This window comes from Xenopus laevis, chromosome 2S (genome assembly GCF_017654675.1).
Source record: "Xenopus laevis strain J_2021 chromosome 2S, Xenopus_laevis_v10.1, whole genome shotgun sequence".
Lineage (NCBI taxonomy): Eukaryota > Metazoa > Chordata > Amphibia > Anura > Pipidae > Xenopus > Xenopus laevis.
The window spans coordinates 15835664-15857562 of record NC_054374.1 but is presented as its reverse complement, the minus strand read 5'-3'; the positions used below and the strand labels follow the sequence as shown (position 1 = coordinate 15857562).

The 21899-nt window shown below is 34.2% G+C and overlaps 1 protein-coding gene across 4 annotated transcripts in view; it reads right to left on the bottom strand.

The window, feature by feature from the left end:
• ncam2.S (neural cell adhesion molecule 2 S homeolog) overlaps positions 1-21899 on the bottom strand; it is a 118597-nt gene that overhangs the window by 58013 nt on the left and 38685 nt on the right. For all 4 annotated transcript variants that reach the window (XR_005965718.1, XR_005965717.1, XM_041583377.1 and 1 more), the window contains exons 2-4: positions 8562-8636; positions 4946-5152; positions 2721-2864 (exon numbers count right to left, since the gene is read on the bottom strand). Coding sequence is in view for 2 of the 4 variants with exons in the window: in XM_041583377.1 (XP_041439311.1) it covers positions 2721-2864; positions 4946-5152; positions 8562-8636 (426 nt within the window). In the remaining 2 variants the exon portion in view is untranslated. The remainder of the gene's footprint in view (positions 1-2720; positions 2865-4945; positions 5153-8561; positions 8637-21899) is intronic.

Sequence of the window (21899 nt, the reverse complement as noted above, 5' to 3'; positions counted from 1 at the left end):
TGATCTTGCCTATGACACAATTCACAAAAAATTCTACTCCCAAAATATATTATGGATTTATACCCTTTGAAATACTGTTTATCAAATAACCAAATGATGTTTATCAAAGGAATCAATAATTTCAACACTAACAAAATTTCTTTCTAAGACATAAGACTCAATGAGTCACAGTCACTGAGCCCCATACTGCCTTCCCACAGCAGTAATGGTGCTTTAGTTTAACAGAGACCAAAAAATTAAAGGGTTTTAAAGGAAAGACAATATTATGTTATAGTTTATATAAAGAAGGTACTGTGTAGCCATGGGGGCAGCCATTCAAGCACAAGACACATCATAGATAACATAAGTTCTGAAGAATCCCATCAAATACTATAGAGCATATCTGTAATCTGCTGTGTATCCTGTGCCTTTTCTTTTTTTTTTATCTTGGAATGGCTGCCCCCATGGCTACATAGCTGCTTAATTATATAAACCTTAGTTGTGTTTTTGAAGCAAACACGCCAGTTTTACCAGTGTAGCACAATAGTAAATTACACAATTTTCCAAAGAGCTATTGTGTACAGTTAGATGTTATTGATTTCAGATTTCCAAAATATGTACTGACTGGATAATACAAACAGTTGGAAGCAATAGATTTAAAATGTAATGGTACAATCCCTGTGGGGTAAGGTCCCCTACCTCTACTGCCATTCTTAGCAGGATTCCACCATTATTTTCCACTTTGCCAGGCATTTTCTCCACCACACTGGTTAAGCACAGTGCAGAATGCCTAGACTATTTATGTGCACATGCATCTAGCTTCAACAGGCACAGGGAAAATGATGGTTGTATGCAAACCCTGGACCATGGAAATTTCTAACCCGGCCAGTGCAGTTCTCTGCTGATAGGAGCACCAGCACAGGGTTTCAGGTAAGTAAATACAATCACTTGGGATGCCTAACATTTGGTACCCCCTAGTGCAAGAAGACTTTCCTTCTCCTTTAAAGCAGTACATTTATCACAGTTAAAACACATACAGTATCCTTGGGGTACCATACCTGAAAACATTAACATTCTGAGTACCTTCTTATCTATAGGACAAACCATTAATAATTACAAATGGAGGATGGTCGCTTCTTTGCCATTAACAAATGAGAATGCTGTCTGTCCTAAAATCTGAGATTATCTTGGCGTGCCAAAGGTGTATGTATATCTATATATATATATATATATACATATATATACATATATATCTATATATATCTATATCTATATCTATCTCTATCTCTATCTCTATCTCTATCTCTATCTCTATCTCTATATATATATATATATATATATATATATATATATATATATATATAATGTATATATTGTGAAGCTGGAAATATTCTTTGAGGTAAAGAAAACACTTTTCAAACCCCACAGGAGTTAGAATCTAACTTCTTTTCTTAGTGTTTCTAAAGAATGTGACTTTGTATTTGACTCATTGTTTTTTTGAAATGTGCACAACTGATAATAAGGAGCAGTGGGTACCTGTCTCCTGCCTTAACTCTGCCACTTCCTCCTCTATACTGTATGCATATATGATATCCAATAAATCACATTATGATTCCGGTGTTTATATATATATATATATATATATATATATATATATATATATATATATATATATATATATATATATATATATATATATATATATATATTTCTCTTTGAGAAAGGCCTTGGAGAGGCAGAAACGTTAGTTCTTTAGTCAATAAACATTTTTATTTATTTTTTTAAGACCTTTGGACACTGCACCCAGGCATTTCTGTATATATATAAATATATATATATATATATAAAAAAAAGAAAACAGCACCAAGGGTCTTTGCTGAAAAAATATATTGTATTATGGCATGGTATGCCCAACCGACGTTTCGGTCCTAATTGGGACCTTTTTCAAGTGCGGTTTTCTTTGTTTCCAGATGCATATGATTTATGTAACGAGCACAAGGGCCACAAGGTGGTGCTGTCCTGTCTGAACTTTGTATATATATATATTACACAAAAGCTATGAATATCTTGTAAATTATATCCTTATAAACGGTGAATTCTGTTGTCATCAGTCATAAACGGTGAGTTCTGATGTCATTTCTGTCTCACTGAAATTTGTGTAATAAATAAAGTACCCCCTTCAGCCTCGTGTTTTTATATGGTCATGAAACTCCTCAGTAACTTATAATATCCTTATAAATACAATAGGGAGTACTTTATTCACTATATATATATATATATATATATATATATATATATATATATATATATATATATATATATACATATATATATATATACACTTAGTCCAAGTCGGTTCAGCACACCTTCCAGTCAGGAATGACCCAGGTGCTACTCTCATCAGCAGTATACACAATCTCAGAAGGGCGAGGTGCACACCAGGAGCCTTTAAAGAGTTTAAAAAATTTTTTCCTTTATTTAATACATCTTTTTAAAAAAACAGGACCTGTTTTTTTAAAAAGATGTATTAAATAAAGGAAAAAATTTTTTAAACTCTTTAAAGGCTCCTGGTGTGCACCTCGCCCTTCTGAGATTGTATATATATATATATATATATATATATATATATATATATATATATATATATATATAATTAACATATTTAGAAAGTAATAAAGCCCTCTTTTGAAAAACGTAACTTAAAACAAAAACGTAACTTAAAACGTTACCAAAATACTAACTGTCATCAATGTCTGTGACATCTTCACGGTTATTTAACCATCTAACCATTGGAGCAGGTGAGCTGCTGACATGACACACAACCTCTGCATTTTCTCCTCTTCTGAATTCTTGAGGTGACAGCACATCCTCAAGTGTCAATTTTTCTATTAGAAGAAAAAGACAAGTATTGATGGTGATTTACACATACAATAAAATACAACACTTAAAAAGATGTTCTCTCATTTATAGATACATTTAATGCAATGCACCAATATTCCAAAATTGACCTTACTTTAGCACTAAAGACATTTTGTATATGTTCCTACACAAAACAAGTACTGAACCCTCAAAAAAACTAAGACATTATTAGTGCATATAAATCTTGTATTTCATACAGTAAAGTGGTGAAAGACAACTGTTAATGAAAGTACATACATTTTCTGATCATCACAATGCATAACTATAGGCAGCTTTCTAAAGTTAAATCTGTTCTCTGGCATTGCTTGTTCTAAATTAAGTTTTTAGACATTTAGGGGCAGGTTTGAAGTAAAAATTTGTGGACATTTTGAAGTAAAAAAAAAATTGAATTTCTAGCTATTTTTGTGTACTTCGACTATCGAATATGCAAAAATTTAATTCAAATTAAAAAAAAAAGACTAATTACCAAAATACAAAGTACTGTCTGTTTAAAACTACGACTTGACCATTCGCCATCTAAAACCTGCTTATGGGGGACCTCTTAGAACCCATTTGGAGTCATTTGGGGGACGTTGAAGTTTTTTGGGACAAATCCTTCAATTCGAATTCAATTGAATGCGCTAAAACTTTAATTAAAACGATTCAAATACAGCCCATTCACCCGAAGTTAAAAACTTTTTTTATTGTTTTTAAATAAATCTAAATTGTTTTTTTTTTTATTTGAATTTCAAAGTTATGGGAGTTTAAAAAAAATTCCATAACTTTGAAATTCGACCCTAAAAAATAAAACAGAATAATTTAATCTTTCATTTTGAGTGCACATATGAGCTTGATAACATGAAAAATGGCAGGATTGTAAGGGTACACCCAAAGGGAGATTTTTGCTGAGTGTGTAAATACTAAACTTCTTAGGGGTATATTTATCAAAGAGTGAAGTTAATAGTGAAGTTTCGCCACTAGAGTGAAATTCCGCCACTCTCCATTCAGTTCTATGGGATTTTTATAGACTTATTTATCAAAGGGTGAACTTTCACTTTCACCCATTGATAAATATGCCTTTCAAAATCCCATAGAAATGAATTGAGAGCTACGTAACTTCAGTCTTTGATAAATTTACCCCTAAGAAGTTTAGGTATCTTAGTATATACTGGAGCTTGTATCCAGATTCCTAAACAGGTATAAATAGGTTAAGTGAGTTTTTTGGCTTGTTGGATTTGTCAGGCTGAGGCTGGGGGAGGAGCTTGTTGATCCTAGTAAAAAAGCATGGAAAGAAGGGAGAGAGTCACTTAGGACCAATAAACCAGCTAAGGCAACTGGAGGCAGAGGGAGGAAAGTTCTCCAACTCAGACCTGCTGAGATCATGTAGAAGTCAATGGCAGATGTCCCATTGATATCCTGATCTCCGGTTGGTTTCCAAATAATTTGTGGTATTCGGAATCAAATCCGCAAAAGTTGAGGCATTCGGGGGCATCAAATCCAAAAAAGTTGCGATATTTGGATGTCAAATTAAAAAACTTGCTGTAATCAGATTTTTTTTTCCCCGTACAAGGTTTCCTTTGAGTAGTTTTCAAAAAAGATTTTTTTTTTGGATTTTGATAAATATCCCCCATAAAGTTTAGCAATCAACAGATACATATAGATAATATATTTAATGATTCTTAATGATTTTTTTTTCTCAAAAAAATTGTCTTATTTATCTGTGATTAGCAACAGCAAACTAAGCCATGAATGTACAAGGGATAACATACAAAAAAATACAGATCAGTTATTTTAAAAGGAGCAGTAACACTATAAAAAAATAAAAATGTTTATAAGTAATGAAAATATAACTTATCTGTTATCTACTGTGTATCCTGTTATTGAATGGCTGCCCCTATGGCTGCAAAGCAACTTGTCTATATAAACTATAGTTATTATTTCTGAAGCTAACACGGTTTTACCAGTGCACTACATTATATTGTCATTCCTTCAAAACACTTTAATTTTACTGTTCCTTTATGTGTTGTTAACTTGAAGAATATTAAGCAGATTGAAAGATTATACTCACGATAAATTTCCAAAACAACTGTAGCCTCCTGAGAATGTCCTTTAGAATCTGCAGCTTGACAACGGTAGATACCAGCATCATCAACAGTTGCTTTATATATGGTCAGCCAAGATCTGATGCCTTCTCTTTGCACTACTACCCTCTGGCTCGAAATAATTTTTTCTCCTTCTGGGTTAAACCAGTCTATGTTGTCTGCTTCTCCAATAACTTAAAAATAAATCAATATAGATTAAATAAAGGGCAGCTTAATAACAGTATTAAATATATATTATTTCAATAAAATGCATATTCCATATCTACATAATTATTATTTAGCTTTGAGTTTATCAGCTGAAAGCAAATCGGGGGGAAATGGCTAAACAGTGTCTTTAAAAATGACGAGACCCCTTCCTAGATCAATACAAATAAAAATGCCATTGGTTGGTGAAAACCATCCAATAGGTTCTAATTTATAAACCTCTATTTTATGATCATTTGAATTATTGTAGCATATAAAAAAGTATACTCAGGTTAAATGTATATCCCCAGATTTACAATAATGCTCATCATTTTCAGATTAGATGCATAAGGGAGTTAACACTCAACACCACGGCTGCACAACGGGGGTTGTTCCAATAGAGATGCAAGCTCTGGGATTTACCAAGCCTGCCTCTCTAATGATTAGCAGCACTTCTACCCATACTAATGGTGTACACATCGGGGGTGCTAATTAAGTGAGCAACTTACTCAACCCCACCGATTTAGGTCCCACTGACCCTTTGGGTTATGTGCTTCTAAGGGGGCGATTTGTGTTGTATAACATTGCATGTAGTCTACTACCCCGATTACCCCCGTATTTTTTACTGAATAGTGTTTAAACAGAGTGTTTTGGGGTGACCTCCACTAGCATACATTTACCACTTATCCGTACCACCAGCCCACTACCCCAAGTTAATCCGTCTCCCCGGTCCTAACCATGTTTAAATTATCACTGGACTTTTTTATCTTATCTATCAGTAAGTTAAGTTTTAATGGTGTATAAATATGAGCTTGTGGACATGCTTTGATGGGAGGGTGCAAATACATGGGTCAGTTCTCTCTCTTTCTTGTTCTCTGTTTGTATGTAAAGCCTGAATTAAAGCCATGCTCAAAGCCATTGATGGCACTTGTGAGGGTGTGGAATCCCTCTGAGTAGAGATTTCGACTGGGCAAAAGATTACAAAGAAAATGATCATTGGTGTATGCAATAAACCACCTTGTATAAGTGACGAGTATGAAGCCCAGCTACTTTTACAAATAGAAGCAGCTTTGCAGAGGGGCGATCCTGGCCCCTCCACCGCCTGAGGCAGCAGCAGTTGCTGCCCCCCTCCCGGTGCGCTTACCTTTTTGCACCTGAGGGGGTCCAGGAGGGCATCAGAGAGGGCCAGTACACTAGCACAGAGAGCCTAACTGTGCTCTCTGTGCTAGAAGTTCGAAATTCGGCTCTTAAAGTACCAGGAGCGGCATTTTTGCTGCCCCTGGTACCTAGAGGGTTGCTGCCGCCTGAGGTGACCCTTGACCCTTGATAAATATGCCTTTTATTACATAACACCTTAAAATTTAGTCGTGCAAACTTTGACAGTATAAGGGAATCTTGACTCCAACTAGGAGGGATAGCAAGGAGGCAGCTCTCCTCTCAGGCAAGACTGGCCTGTAGATAGGGACACAGCCTAATAGGGATTAGGTCTAGCGAGTTCCCTGATCCCCTGTGTGAGGATCCAGGTCCAGGTGCTGAGATCATGAGGGTGCCTCTATCAAGGTGGACGCTATTGCCTCAGAGAGTTCCACTGTCCTGTCTCTGGAGAAAATTCCCCGCCATCTACCTTGGGAGCTCTGTGTGAGCAGGTGTGTCTGTATATGATGCCAAATGCCTATGTACCGCTGTGAGTAAACCCGTGGATCATTTGTCTCGGACAAATAAAAGTTATTCTGTTATAGCACCAATTTCATCGAATTAGTGGGTGTTAGATTTGTTGTATTCACTAGATCTGCAAAATATTTAAAAGTTATATTTTACTATTTATAACACTGACTTCCTGACACTTTTAAATTTCCTGCAGTGAGCAACAGTGTGAGTTTTCTGCTAGTACAGACTAGGCTGTAAACCAAACCCCAGGAAAGGAGAGCCCAAGGTTATCTGAGCAGGAGGAAAAATCTTATGTTCTGAATCATAGGGAATTATTAATAACCAATGTTTCTACCCTTTCAAGAAAAAGAAGCAAGCCATTTATCTTGCTAGGCAAATTATTTGAATCTCTGTTTCAATACATAGCTTGCTTAAATGTGATTTATGCTGCTTTAGTATATTTTCCATAATGAGTTGATCAGAAATATTTTCAAGTACAATTTGACAGTTGTAAGAACAAAGAAGAAACAAAGCTAAATAATAGAAAAATGTTACAAGACAAAGCTTTTCAATGGTTGTACTGGAAAATAAAGTGTTAAATGTTATTGCAGTTTCACCATAAAGGTGTCAGATCCTGTCAAAAATTTAGCATTGTTACTCTGATAAATGGTGGAGCTTTTCTCACTTTATGAAAAAAAGAATTGACCAATCTCCTAAACACAAATCCCTTTAATATACCAATAAAGCTATAATAATCGTTTAGACAAAAACAATAAAATTATAATGGATGCAATTTGAATTGTGCAGTTTTTTTTTTTTGGTTGCCCTCCACCCGGAAACTCAAATTTATAGGATTATTGAACGAAAACCAGAAACTATCAAAAAACATGTTGCAGTTGTTTAAGGGACCATCTGCCATTGAATTCTAGGTTTTAGCTGGAGTATTTTCAGATTCCAATTTTTAGCAGCTTCAGAGCATATCAAGGGGCAGATGCATCAAGGGTCGAATATCAAGGGTTAATTAACCCTCTATATTCGACTGGGGAATGAAAATCCTTTGACTTTGAATATCGAAGTAGAAGGATTTTGCGCAAATACTTTGATCGATGATCGAAGGAATAATCGTTCGATCAAACGATTAAATTCCTCGATCGAACGATTCAAAGGATTTTAATCCAACGATCGAAGGATTATCCTTCGACCAAAAAAAGTTAGGCAAGCCTATGGGGACCTTCCCCATAGGCTAACATTGAGTTCGGTAGCTTTTAGGTGGCGAACTAGGGGGTCAAAGTTTTTTCTTAAAGAGACAGTACTTTGACTATCGAATGGTCGAATAGTCGAATGATTTTTAGTTCGAATCGTTCGATTCGAAGTCGAAGTCGTAGACGAAGGTTGAAGTAGCCCATTTGATGGTCGAAGTAGCCTAAAAACACTTCGAAATTCAATTTTTTTTTTCTTCTATTCCTTCACTCGAACTTAATGAATGGGCCCCTTAATCTTAATTTTTTTTTACTTTTTTTTTTCAAATTCAAACAAAAAAATTTGAGGTTTAATAAACAGGCCCCATAATGTTATTAAATAATGTATGTAATGTGTTTTAAGTTAAAAACAATATATATTATTAGGGATGGGCGAATTTGAACTGTTTTGTTTCGCCATTGACAAGTCTATGGGATTAATTTTTTTGGCAAAACGAGGCGAAAAAATTTGCCCATCCCTATACATTATGCAGGAAAAAAAAGATATACATACCTGTGCATGTGAAGTATTTAGACTGACCCACACTGATTTCAACTTTGCTGAGGGAAATTGTAACTTGCATGAGAGCTGAAATAAAAGAAACATGGAAGTCAGTAAAGCAGTTCACTCCGCTAGAAAATGACAGACAATGTAAGCAGTTTCATGATACATTTTACAGTGCAACTTTTTAGTTTAATAGGGTTTCAATAGTTGCCACCCATAAAGATTATAGATAGATAGATGATAGATAGATAAACACTGAAGACATTGGGTACCATTCTTCCCAAATATATACTTATCGATATGTTTGTGAAGATTCTCATTCATCCAGGTCATGGTATATCTATAGAAATAAGTAAAATCAACTGGACTTGCTGTGTTTTTCTTGAAGATGTTTCACCAGTCATCCAAAAAAAAAAAACCAACAAAAAAAAAACCACATCAAGTACAGTTGATCTGACTTATTTCTACAAATATATATTTATTGAGTTCCCACTGGGGCAAAGCTATGGACTGGAGCTCCCTGAAAGCCAATAAGGTTTGGTGTGGTTTGTTCACTTTCTGTGTTTATTGACTTTAATAATTCATTGATAGATAATTAACCAATGATAAATAGCCAATGATTGATAGTGCAATTGTTTTAACATGTAGTGAGCTGGAGGGGTTTAATCATGGACAATACATGAGGGCTAGAACCAAAATTGTCTTTAAACAGACACACTCTTATTTTTGTTAAGTTGTGAAAGTTGTCCGTCTGGAAAAACTCCTATTAATGCTATACTGATATGGTCATAGTCATAGTAATATTTAAGGGCAGAATTATCAAGGATCAAATTTCAAATTTGAAAAACGTTGAAATTTGAATTCAAAAAGACCAACTGAAATTAAATCAAAGTTTGTTTTTGGCCAAATAGGTCTGAATTAAATCTGAATGGTCAAAGTCAAATTTTTAAAGAGACAGCACATGATATATTTCAAAATTTGAATTTTTTTCATTCAAATTTTTACTTCGACCTTTGATAAATCTGCCCCTTATTGTAATTTCTTCTGCATATAAGAAAGAAATGCATACATAATGAGGCAAAATGGCAATGCACCTTTCCCGCCCCAGACCACATGCATATTACACATACTCCCAAACAAACATCTATTGTGTTAAAAATCAAAACATATTTCAGTATACACTTCAAGCCAAGAATATATAAATAAAATAGAAAGAAAAAAAAACATTTACAAGCTCCCACTCCTTCATTTTAACACAAGAGTATTTCTTTATTTTTTGTGCCATTTATTTATGCAATCAGACCTTTTCTAAAAGTTACTACCAACCTTACTATAAAGTGCAATAATTGTGCCCGATTGTACCTAATATAAGGTACTATTTTTATTCCTGTATAACCACAGTTCACAGTATCTATTTTTATTACCATCACTATGTTGTGCAATAAAGTGCATAACTCCTCTCCTCTCTCAACCAATAAAGTGCATTTATTGAATATAACCCATGATATGTGCAATTTAAGATAGCCCATCCCTAATGATCCACTTTTACCTTCAACTCCCATGTGCAATCCCTTTATATCTAGTCTATGAGGAACAGGATTAAAAACAGAAGCCTAAAATAGGGATTACCCGAGGATAAGAAAAAAAATAGGCATGTGCAAAAAGTTTAACCTTTCTCTCAAATAATATTTCTTTATATTTCAACTAACATTTTCAGTTTTTTAGTAATGTCCTAGGTAAAAAAAGATTAATATGCTATAATTAAAAAAATCACACCATTTTGTCATTCAAGCTGGCCCCATTTTCAATTTCTTTGGGATCCCTGAAATGGACATCAGAACTGCTACCCTAAATTGTTAAATCTAAACTAAAAGAGATAAAAACTGTACCTGACAAACTGTGTGCATGTTTTCTACATGCCCAGTTCACTACATACTCCAGAAACATACAGGAAGATATATTCTGAAGCCCCAAATAATACCAGCGCTCAATGTTGTTGTTTTTAAAAAAAAAAAAAAAAAAAAAAGGTTATCTGAGCCTAAAAGTTGCATTTTCTGATCTTCGTAACAGATTTGCCACATGTTTTTTTCTTTTACACAAGATTTATACCAATATATTACAGTACAGAACCCCAACTCACAACTATTGCTCTTTGGTTCTACATTTTTTTCATTGGTAAAAAAAATAATTTTGTTTCTTTCTTAATGTAAAAGAATGTATACATTTGATGCGAGTTTTGTAAGAACTTGTTTGTATTCATTGATTCACATGCATCTAGTTAGAGATTTATCACTTGGAAATAACATTACCTGTGCATCAAGGAACTCTTAATACATTCCAAAGAAATGCCAGCAGACTGTAAATCACTGAATGAAATAAAGCTTTGTAAATCATAGCAAACAGTTTTTCTGACATTGTGAGAATATAGCTTCTGATGGAATCATGATAAAACTCATGATGAAAGTTGTTTTTTTTTGTTTTTTTTAAATATTCTTTATTTTTAATTTTAAACAGGGGACGGGTGCAGAAATAAAAAAGGGGGGGGTGAATAAAAAGGCAAAATACTTTCACATCATATTGAATATGTGACAAGATGTGACAGCATATTATTTTCACATGCACTTCTACCATTATGTCTTAAATCAGGCATTTCCTTTTAATATTTTAAAATATTGCATTCTAACATATAACGACAAGTTTGAAATTCTTTCCTAACCATTTTAAGGAGAAAAAAAAATATTGTTGTGTATATTTATCTTTCATGGAGGAAAGCCATGGATCCCACATTTTCCAATAGAATGTACTGAAATTGTGTAAGATGTGTGTTATCTCTTGAAGTATTCTGGTTTCCTCTACTAGATTCCGCCATTCCAGGTGTGTTGGGGGATTTGTTTTCTTCCAGTGTTTCGGGATCAAAGATCTGGCTGCATTTAACAGGTGCAAAGTGAGTGTATCTTACAGTATACTATTTTTTTCAGCTATAATGTTTAGCTGAATTAGAGGTGTTTCATTTTCCTTAATTGTAATGTTAGTGATTCTTGCTATCTCATGTAAGATCTTGTCCCAATACTCTTTCAGGATTGGGCATGTGTACCAAATATGGGGGTGTGTGTCTTTGTCATGATCGCATCTCTAGCATTTGTCAAAACTATATGTAAAGATTCTTTTGAGTATTGCTGTTGTGTGATGCCATCTGGTAGTAATTCATCTCCCTTACTCTAACTGCCCTGGATGTTTTGTGTGATGTAGCCAGGATTTTATTCCACAGTGGGTCTGGTGTTGTGAAATTCAAGTCCTTTTCCCATTCCTTGCGTGCCAAGTATTTGGGAGATATGATATTGCTCAGTAGAAGTTTTTAAATTGTTGGAATTGCTTTGTTTATGTTGTCTACTAACTTCGATTTGTGAATAAAATGGTGTATGTGGTGGTAATTCCAAATGTTACGGGATGTCATCCCCATTTTTTCTGTATGTCTGCTAAGGGGGATTACTTTTTTTATTAGTTATAAAATCCGCTATTTTCAAAACTTTTTTAACGCCCATAGCCTTTTTTTGCCGACGGCAATTTTTTGGTGAAACGAAACGGGTCAAATTCGCCCATCCCTATTAATGATTTTATTTTTTTTCCATATATTTATTTCCCCAGTCTAAGATATCATGTACTAGACATTCCAAATTGTTGAAGAAATCCTTTTTATAATGAAAATATATGAAATAGTTTTGCTAAATTGCTGGTTTCAGGAAGTAAGTAGTTGGTTTGCTGGGAGAAGAGGCAAAGTTATCATTTGCCATCTTGATTCCATGAGCTATAATGCTTTTCAAAAAGTTGACTAATGTCTAGATGTTTCTGGCTATGAGACAAGTTAGAAAGTTTGGTGTTTTTACCAATGGTTTATCAGAAAGAGCTTTAAAATAGAGAAAATCAGTGTCCAGGGTCAGACTAGAGGGCGTCCAGGGTCAGACTAGAGGGCCCAGGGCCCACCGGGGCTGCTTCCTCAGGACCCCCCCCTCGCCTTGTGTGTGTGCATGAATACATGCGCTGTGATTTTTGCTGCGACGGCATGGTGCACCAGAGAAATGGGGGCCCACAGGTTACCAGTGTCCAGTACTAGGAACTCCTACCAAGTCCATCTTATTATTTTGCCATCAAAACCTGTCACCGTGCTTAATTCTTCATCCTATACAATTTGCAATTGTGTTTGCATTCCTGACTTAGCTTTCATGTTCTAAGCATAAGAGACCGCATTACTGTATTATATTTTTAAGACCATTTAATTATATCAGTAAATACATATTTTATGACTCATTTGCAATGCTGAGGGGCCCGTTTTGAGTGAAGGAATAGAAGATAAAAAAACCTTGAATTTTGAACATCGAATGGGCTACTTCGACCTTCGACTACGACTTCGAATCGAATGACTCGAACTATAAATCGTTTGACTATTCGACCATTTGATAGCAGAAGTACTGTCTCTTTAAAAAAAAAACTTCGACCCCCTAGTTCGCCACCTACCGAAGTCAATGTTAGCCTATGGGGAAGGTCCCCATAGGCTTTGCTAGCTTTTTTAGGTCAAAGAAAAATCGTTCGATCAATGGATTGACCATAAGTAAATTTGCCCCTGAGTGTTTTGTTTCCTATCTGAAAAAATGTAATAAGGCTCCAGGCTGGGAAGGGGGTTTTCACTGCCAAGATTTGACTTGAGCAGACCATAGCAGTTGAAAAGAGCCATGTGACAATGGCTTAAGCCATCTGCTCTACTGTTTGCTATTCTGTACTGCACTTGTTATCTAAATCACTGTTCAATGTCTATCAAATTCAAAACAACATTTATTTAACTTTTCTATAATATGTTTATATTATAACCACAGTAAATATGCTATTTGTGTCAAAGACCATAGATCACTGAATTTTCATGACATAATGAGTGATGGGGCTAAGAGCTCCAGCAGAAACATGTTATTTGCTTTGAAATTGTATTCTTCTAACTGATTAATCTCCATCATAATATTTTATGAATACCTGTCAAAAAATCATCAGCATTTCATATAAAAATAAGGTAAATATTTTTAAATCCTTAAAATAAACATTATTCATTCTACTCTGGCTCCTTCTGCTCACGACTTCACGTTGTCGGTTGATGTTGCCATTATAAAATTGCACATACATTTTTTAAATTAGTCAAGGAAAGAAGCTAGTACTGAATCTTTTATCTTTTCTTACAGACCTGCAGTTTTTATCAGAGCAGACTTGAAGGTCAGAGAACTGATAATAAGATGTTCTTACTTTTCTCTGTGATGTAGCTCATCAGAATTGCAAAATGTTAACAGGGTCAAAAAATGCAATAAAAAAACTGATGAAATAGACATGACATTTTAAAATTATGTTTATAATCCAATGAGTTACTACTCAAAATCCTGGTCTATTTCATGTGGAGTACTGATATAATCAGATTTGTTAAAAAAAAACTCCCAAGAAATAGATTTGTATATTTTAACTTGAGCAGATGTGCTAATTCACGGCAAAATGTCTCTCTTGAAATGGCAATATTTTTACTTGTAGTATAGAGTTAGAGGCGGATTAATACAACCAACTTAACATAAACTGAAGCCTATAAGAGAAGGATTTGTATCATACCATGCTTAGACTTCTAAGGAAGACTTGGGGGTAGATTTATGAAAGTATAAAATTAGAACTCGCTATAGTAAAATTCCATCACTTTCTATTCATTCCTGTGAGATTAAATATGCCTCTAAAACCTCCATTGGATTGAATAGAAAGTGGTGGAATTTTACGGTGAAGAACTATAGTTTCACATATCTATAAATCTACCCCTAAGTACCACCTATGTAATCTAGTTTGCAGTAAACTGGGATATAATGCTAGCTACATCTTTAAGTTGCACTTTAACTTTAATGAAGAAGTTAACAGCAAGGGAGCAATGGAGAAATAGTCTCCAAATATATATCATAGCTCTTATATAAAAAATAAATACAACAAAATTATTACATTTCTTCTTTTAATAAAAACAATATTTCTAGCATGGATAGCATCACCTTTGGTTGACCCATTATGTATTTGCTCTTGACAAACTGAAACTATTAAAATACAAAATAAAAGACTAGGTAAAATAAAAATATTGATTCTATAGCAATTGACAATAAACCCCAAAATCGAAGTGGTGTTTCTGTTCCTGATTCATTAATGGGCAGATTTATCAAGGGCCAAATTGAAAATTGGAATTTTGAATTTGAATTTTTGAGTTTTTTATGACCAAATTATGAATCAAATTCAACTAGGGAATTGTTAAAATTTAAATCAAGTTTTTTTTTTAATTATATTTTAGACATTAAACATACTTAGGCTATTTAAGAACTCAAATTTGACTATTCATCACCTAAAACCTGCTGAATTGCTGTTTTAGTCAATGGGAGCAGTCCTGTGATCAATTTGGAGTTGTTTGCTGCATTCCTGACATTCAGCTCCATCCTAAACAAAACTCCCATGAATTTGAAATTCGACCCTTGATAAATCTGCCCCTAAGAATTCTATTTCTTTATAATACAGTAAAATGTGTAAAATGTATAATGAAGTAATAGAATTCTTGCTGAACCAGATGAAAGTTAGTGACCGGCCATACCAGGGTTGACTTTCACGGGATGACTTTAACGTAGTTGGCTATCTTAAATATATTGCAATCTATGGAGAAGCAATCCCTGTTTTACACTTAATCTGATTCATTAAGAATTAAATTACTTCATTATACATTTTACACAGAGACTAAGTTTTACCTGCAACTTACTTGCTACTTTCAAGGTTAAAACTCCCAAACTTGGTTGTCCTTGCATTGACCACCAGTGGGATCACCTGACCATTGCTGGAAGGGGTAGGCAACAGAAAAGAGACAGGGTCGAAAATAAAAACCAGAGTTTGGGGAAAGTATCAATCTGAGGCAGAACAATTCCACAGAATGACAAGGGAACCAATACGGTAAAGAAGCTTCTATAAAATGCAGACAGATTGGGTCACGGCAAGAAAGCTTAATGACCAAGCACTTGTATCTGCATGAGGCAGGCTTAAATTGAACCTAAGAAAATAAATTACAAGAAGCTGATAAACTGCACAAATACAAACCCAAAAACAGTCCAGTGGTTCAGTAGGAAAATTCAGCCTTGAGTTCAGACTTGAGTTCTACAGTATGAGGTTCAATTCTGGGCAGGTCCTGGCACTAGAAGTTTTGCCAAATGCTATAAATCTGTGTATTACTGTTACATTCTATAGATAGCTTTAAAACCATAGGAAAGTCTGAATCAATAAATATAAGAAAGCCACTAAGAATTACATTTTTATTAGGCACAAAATCATATTTTGGGCTATGTACTTATTTTAAGTATGTATAGGGATTGGTTTAGTAACATAGGTTATATCTTGCATTACTAAAGGAAACAGGTTACTCTAGCCTTTAAATTCTCCCCAGGAATGAGCTAGGCTCCAGGAAGGGTGTTGTTAAACAGAGAATCTGTTCTCTCTTTAAAGACATTAGTAGCCAGGCACTCCATTCCTCAGTTCCAGTCCAGAGATTGGTACTCACTTTCCACAGCTGTCCTGTGGAAGGGGTATTTAATCTTAATTGGAGTACTGGAGTGTCTCTCTCAGCATGACAGCAGGTAGGAGACCTGTCTGTGTTAGGAACTCCCAGAGGAGCTGGGGGTGCCACCTGCTACTGCACGAAGTAGTGGGGGCCGTGAGCATGACAAGGTTGTGAATCTTGACAGAGAGTATTGCTAAGAGACTGAGGAAGCCAGAAAGCTGATCATTAGCTGGTGAAAGTCCTGTGAGTACATGGGTGAGCCAAACAATACTGTTTTTTGTGCTAGTAGTCTAGGAAGGGACACCTTCAACTGTGTGAAGGTAGTGCCCAGTTGGCAAGGTTATTCTATGATTTATGTTTGTTTACTACAATGGTCACCCCTGTTTCTGTGTAAGAGACTGTCCATGTTTAAATGTGGGAAAATAAACTGCTGTTTTCCTTGAAGAGCAGTGTGCCACTGTCTTATTGCTCCTTTGTCCTATGCTGCCTTCCTACCATTGACTAATTCCCCCAAAAGTTACATGTGCAAGCTGCCAGTCTGCCACACTGAATAATGAAATAATATGAGTAGAAAAGCTTCTTCTTGATTTAGTAGTCCAAATAACCATAACAAAAATCACTATCTTGTTATCTGGTTTGGGTTACGAGAACTGGAGTAAATTTACACTGTTTATTATACTATATATTTTTGCCATAACACATGCAAATGTGGATCCTTTACCACAGGTTTAGCTTGTTGTTACTGTTGATGGATGTTAAGTTCAAGTACAAAGGACTGGTACTAACCAATGTTATCCAGCTAATTCAAAGTTTACATCCTACAATGTAATAATAAAATAAATGTACTGTATACCAAACTCTGTAATATGAATCATGGCCACCATGTGGTTTTCAAAAGCCCTTTACATTTGATGTAAAAATTGATAATAATGTGAAAGGCACCAAGGAATAATTAGAGGGTGTGACCCTATAACCACAAGCAAAACAGGTCAATGGGCATTATGAGGACAATTATAGCTGTAAGCCAGTGTGATTTTTGGAATATCTCCATTAAACAAATGCTCTTTTAAGTGGTTGCTCATGAAAACAATTCAATTCAAACAACCCAGTCAGGGTAGTATCCTGTGTTAACATGATTTATTGAATAGTAACTCAAATTATTGAGTACATGTGATGTATGAGTGAGTTTATCATTGCACATATGAGACATATATACTCTAGCACCGAAAATTATATCATTATGGGGCAGATTTTCCTAGGGCCGAAGTGAATTAGAGGGAATTTTCGAAGTAAAAAAATTCGAAATCCGAAGTATTTTTTTGGATACTTCGAATTTTATTGCCAAATTTGCTGAAAAAACTTTGAATTCGATATTCAAATTCAAAGTTTTTTAATTCGATGATCGAATTTCAACGTTTTTTTGTACTTCGAAATTCGACCCTCGATAAATCTGCCCCTGTATGTCTATATTTCATTTCTGAGGAGTGATAAGTGAAACTGCCCTATTTAACTTTGCTGAAAAATGTGTGAAACCAGGGAAACATTTGTGAAACAATGATGGAGGTCACAGTAAAAATAAGACTAAGATCATGCACTCATACAATGGGATTACCTGAATGTTTTGGAATAAAAAAAATGTAGGCATTTTAATTTTCAATCCTGAAGTCAAATACAGGTGTGGGTCCTGTTATCCAGAATGCTCGGGACCTTGGGTTTTCCGGATAACGGATCTTTCCGTAATTTGGGTCTTCATGCTTTATGTCTACTAGAAATTCATTTAAATATTAAATAAACCCAATTGGCTGGTTTTCCTTCCAATAAGGATTAATTATATATTAGTTGGGATCAAGTACAAGCTACTGTTTTATTATTACAGAGAAAAGGGAAATCATTTTTAAAAATTATTTGGATAAAATGGAGTCTATGGGAGACAGCCATTCCATAATTCTGAGCTTTCTGGATATTGGGTTTCCAGATAAGGGATACCTGTATATAGTACATGGTTAATATAGTTTTAAAAGTAGGTTTTACATACTGTATTGCTTAGGAAAGTTCCTAAATGACCTTGCAAACTTTCAGATGCAAACATTTTAATTAAGGGTTTTTCACTTAAGACATTTGTCCAACTCATGGTCTGTGGCACAAAGAAATTGAATAATGGAAAAAAACATTTACAAATGTTGCTAAATAACCCCCTAGTGTACATGAAACTATGCAGGGACAAAAAAGAAATCAGAAGTACTCCTATTAACTTCCATAGGATCTTGACTACTTATACTTGGCAAGGTTTTATGTTAGATTTTTATTATGGTTTTTATGAGTAATAAATCTGAAATTATGGATTTCAGAGAAAAGATACAATTTATGAAAAAACAAAATTCTAATTGCTAGAAAATAGGCCCCTAATGTATTCTACTATCACCACAATCATAATCTATCAGCCAGTTTTCAACATGCAATTAGTAATTCCAAGGTCAGGTTTAAGATGTAACCATAATTCAAATAAATAACATTTACGGCAACCATATAGCCTAGGTTTCTGTTCATCTCTCCGTAGAAGGCAATTTGATTTTCATTGCCACACTGTAGCAAAACTTGAATTTGTGTAATTTTAGAGGTTTTTTTTTACTATACATAAACGGACATACAATTATTTCTTTATTACAGAATCTGCATATATAAAATATGTAATCTAATAAACCCATCAAAAAACAAGAATACATTGAATTCATATTTTAGTTATTTTATATTGGTTGCTAAGCTAAAAAAAAACAGAAACTCAAATTTAACATATAGTATACATATTGCTTAGGAAAGCTCCTAAATGACCTAGCAAACTTTCAGATGTTAACATTTTAAATAAAGTTTTTTTCACTTAAGACATTTGTCAAACTCATGGTCTGTAACACAAAGATATTGAATAATGGAAAAAAACATTTACAAATGTTTCTAAATAACCCCCTGGAAACGATGCAGGGACATATTTTTAATGTTGCAATTTAAAATGTATGCAACATCTTCTGTCTGTCTGTCTGTCTATCTATCTATCTATCTATCTATCTATCTATCTATCTATCTATCTATCTATCTATCTATCATCTATCTGTCATTAGAAACTTTGCCTTTCCATTCTGTATTTCTATCAAGATTGCCTTATTTACTATTTTGCTGACTTGATTTTATCCTGCTGCACAACTACTGTTTAGGATTAATCCTTAGAACCAACCTTAACTATGACCACATTTTTTGCCAAGCTTTGCCATGAAAAATACTTACACACACTCCCATTGACCCCTCCGTATATTCACAAAAACTATTAATACCCATATATACTAACTATACTATACTAATAAATACTATGTTCCAGGATAACATTCCTTAATTTAACCAGTAACCTTCTGTGTGGCACTGTATCAAATGCTTTAGCAAAGTCTAAGTAGATCACATACACGGACTTCCCAGAATTAATGTCCCTGCTCACCTTCTCATAAAAGAAAAAAAATTGTCGCCCATAGACGTTAATGCACTTTGGGAAATTTTTGCTGTGGTCAGAGTTGCCCATCATTAATTATAAAAACTTATTGCTGATTTTATCTACACATAAAAAAGTTAGTTTTTAAAGCCAGGGTGCAAATGATAGAGCACAAGCACTAGCACTTACCTATCACTTGCAAGGTACAGAGGGTGGTGTATAAAAGACAAACACCTCAAAAAAATGTTATTCCCTCTATCCATTCTAAAATGGTAACATTCATCTAAATGCACAGCCCAGTAATGTATCTAATCCCACCAGGTTTCAACGATACCAATTATATTGTAATTCTCTGTACATGCAATTATCTCTAGCACTCCCATTTTATCTGACAATCTCTGTGCATTTGCGAGAAGACAAAGTAAGATTAATTTGTCTTCTTTTGGTTACATTTTTCACTGCAGAGCTATTTATATAATTACATTTAGATTGCCACAATAGAATCACCTTAGCAACTACTTAACACAACATTACTCCCCAAGTCTAATTTCTCCAATATTAGAGGGGTTGGAAATCCATCCCTTTTAGGACTGCTTTGTTTATGTTTACACTTCCATCATCCATCAAAATCTGGAATTGTGTTAGGATAAACAAATACAAGACTGATTTATCTTTAACTCTTGCACACAAAAGGTTTCTGATACCCAGTAAATTACCTCATCATTCTCCATGCTCATTAACGCAGTACCTGTTTAATCCAAGTTCTATTCAGTGTTTTATTTCTCCTTTGAACACAAAATGTTTATTTTTAATACAGGAGCTATACGTTTTTAAAAAGTATAATAGTCCCTTCATCAACTAGTGTTTGAAAATGTAAACTGCTTCACTGGTACAGCATCATAACTTCTTAAATATATCAAGATTTAGTCCTTATTTTTGTAAATTCTTCCTATTTTTGTAGGCATAAAATAATTCTCCCTATGGGATCACCTTGCATGGGTCTTCTCTACATTAATTTTACTCATTTGTTATTTCTTTTTATATAACACACACCATTGTAAAGTTACTCGGATAATAAATCAATTCCATTAGATGAAACAAACCTAACATTTACCTTACAGTGGTCACCATTACTGGCTGTACCCTGAAAATGCAGTATAGCACTATTCCTCTCGGAATCTATCAATCCCTGCATTAATATTCACATAGTAATATGCAATATGCAATATGCAATTCTATATAGCAATATCATCCAGGACAAATTGATCTCAGAATACTTTTCTTTAAAAAAAACCACACACAAATTAAATGTAGGAGAAAAAAAAATTAAATCCTATAAAAGGAATAAGTAGGCAAAAAAGTGACCAAAATGGCAATAATCCTAGATTTGCCTTCATTACTAGTGATGGGCGAATTTGCGCCATTTTGCTTCGCCGAAAAATTTGCGAATTTCGCGAAACGGCGAAAAATTTGCGAAACCGCGCCGGCGTCTAGTTTGGTTAAGTGAGGTTAAGTAAAAAATGTGAATATTTCTTTTTCTTTTTTACTAATTTGTTTAGGAATAACAAATCTCTATCTTAAATACAATTTATTTGGTTGTCTACAGTACAAAAAAAAACTTTTATTTACACAATTATTTGTATGTAGAAGAAAATGTAACCCCAATAATACTTGATCTATGTTTAGGCCCTTATTGGTAACCAAGTGGGACTATGAGTTACAAGACCCCTAACATTCATGAACGTCTCAACTAAACGCTGTTCTTTATGTCATGACAACACCAGGGATCTTACTTATTTTTTAAAAATAATGTAAAAATGGATCCACATTTTCTCACTGAATATACAGTATGAAGGTATAGTATCCAGAATTCTCAGGACCTCAATTTTTCTGGAGAATGATTTATTTCCATAATTTGAATAACCATACAATTAGGGGCACATTTACTACCAATCAAATTGTGTTTTTTGTCCCACAAATCTCAAAAGAATTTAGTTTTCCTGAATTTCTAAAAAGTTCTAAATTCTGAATTTTATTAAATGTAAAAACCACGAAATCACTAATGCCAAACTTTAACAAATAAAAGTAAACAAAGTATATTAAATAATTAAAATGCATTTATAAGGTTTGTAGATTTGTTCTTTATACAGTAACTCCAGGGACTAGTATGCCATTTTGGAGTCAGTAAAGATTTCCCCCCTCTGAGGCGAATTGGAGAGGCTTCAATGGGTTTTTTTTTTTACCTTCTTTTGGATCAACTAGCAGTTAGGGAGGTTCAAATAGAGTT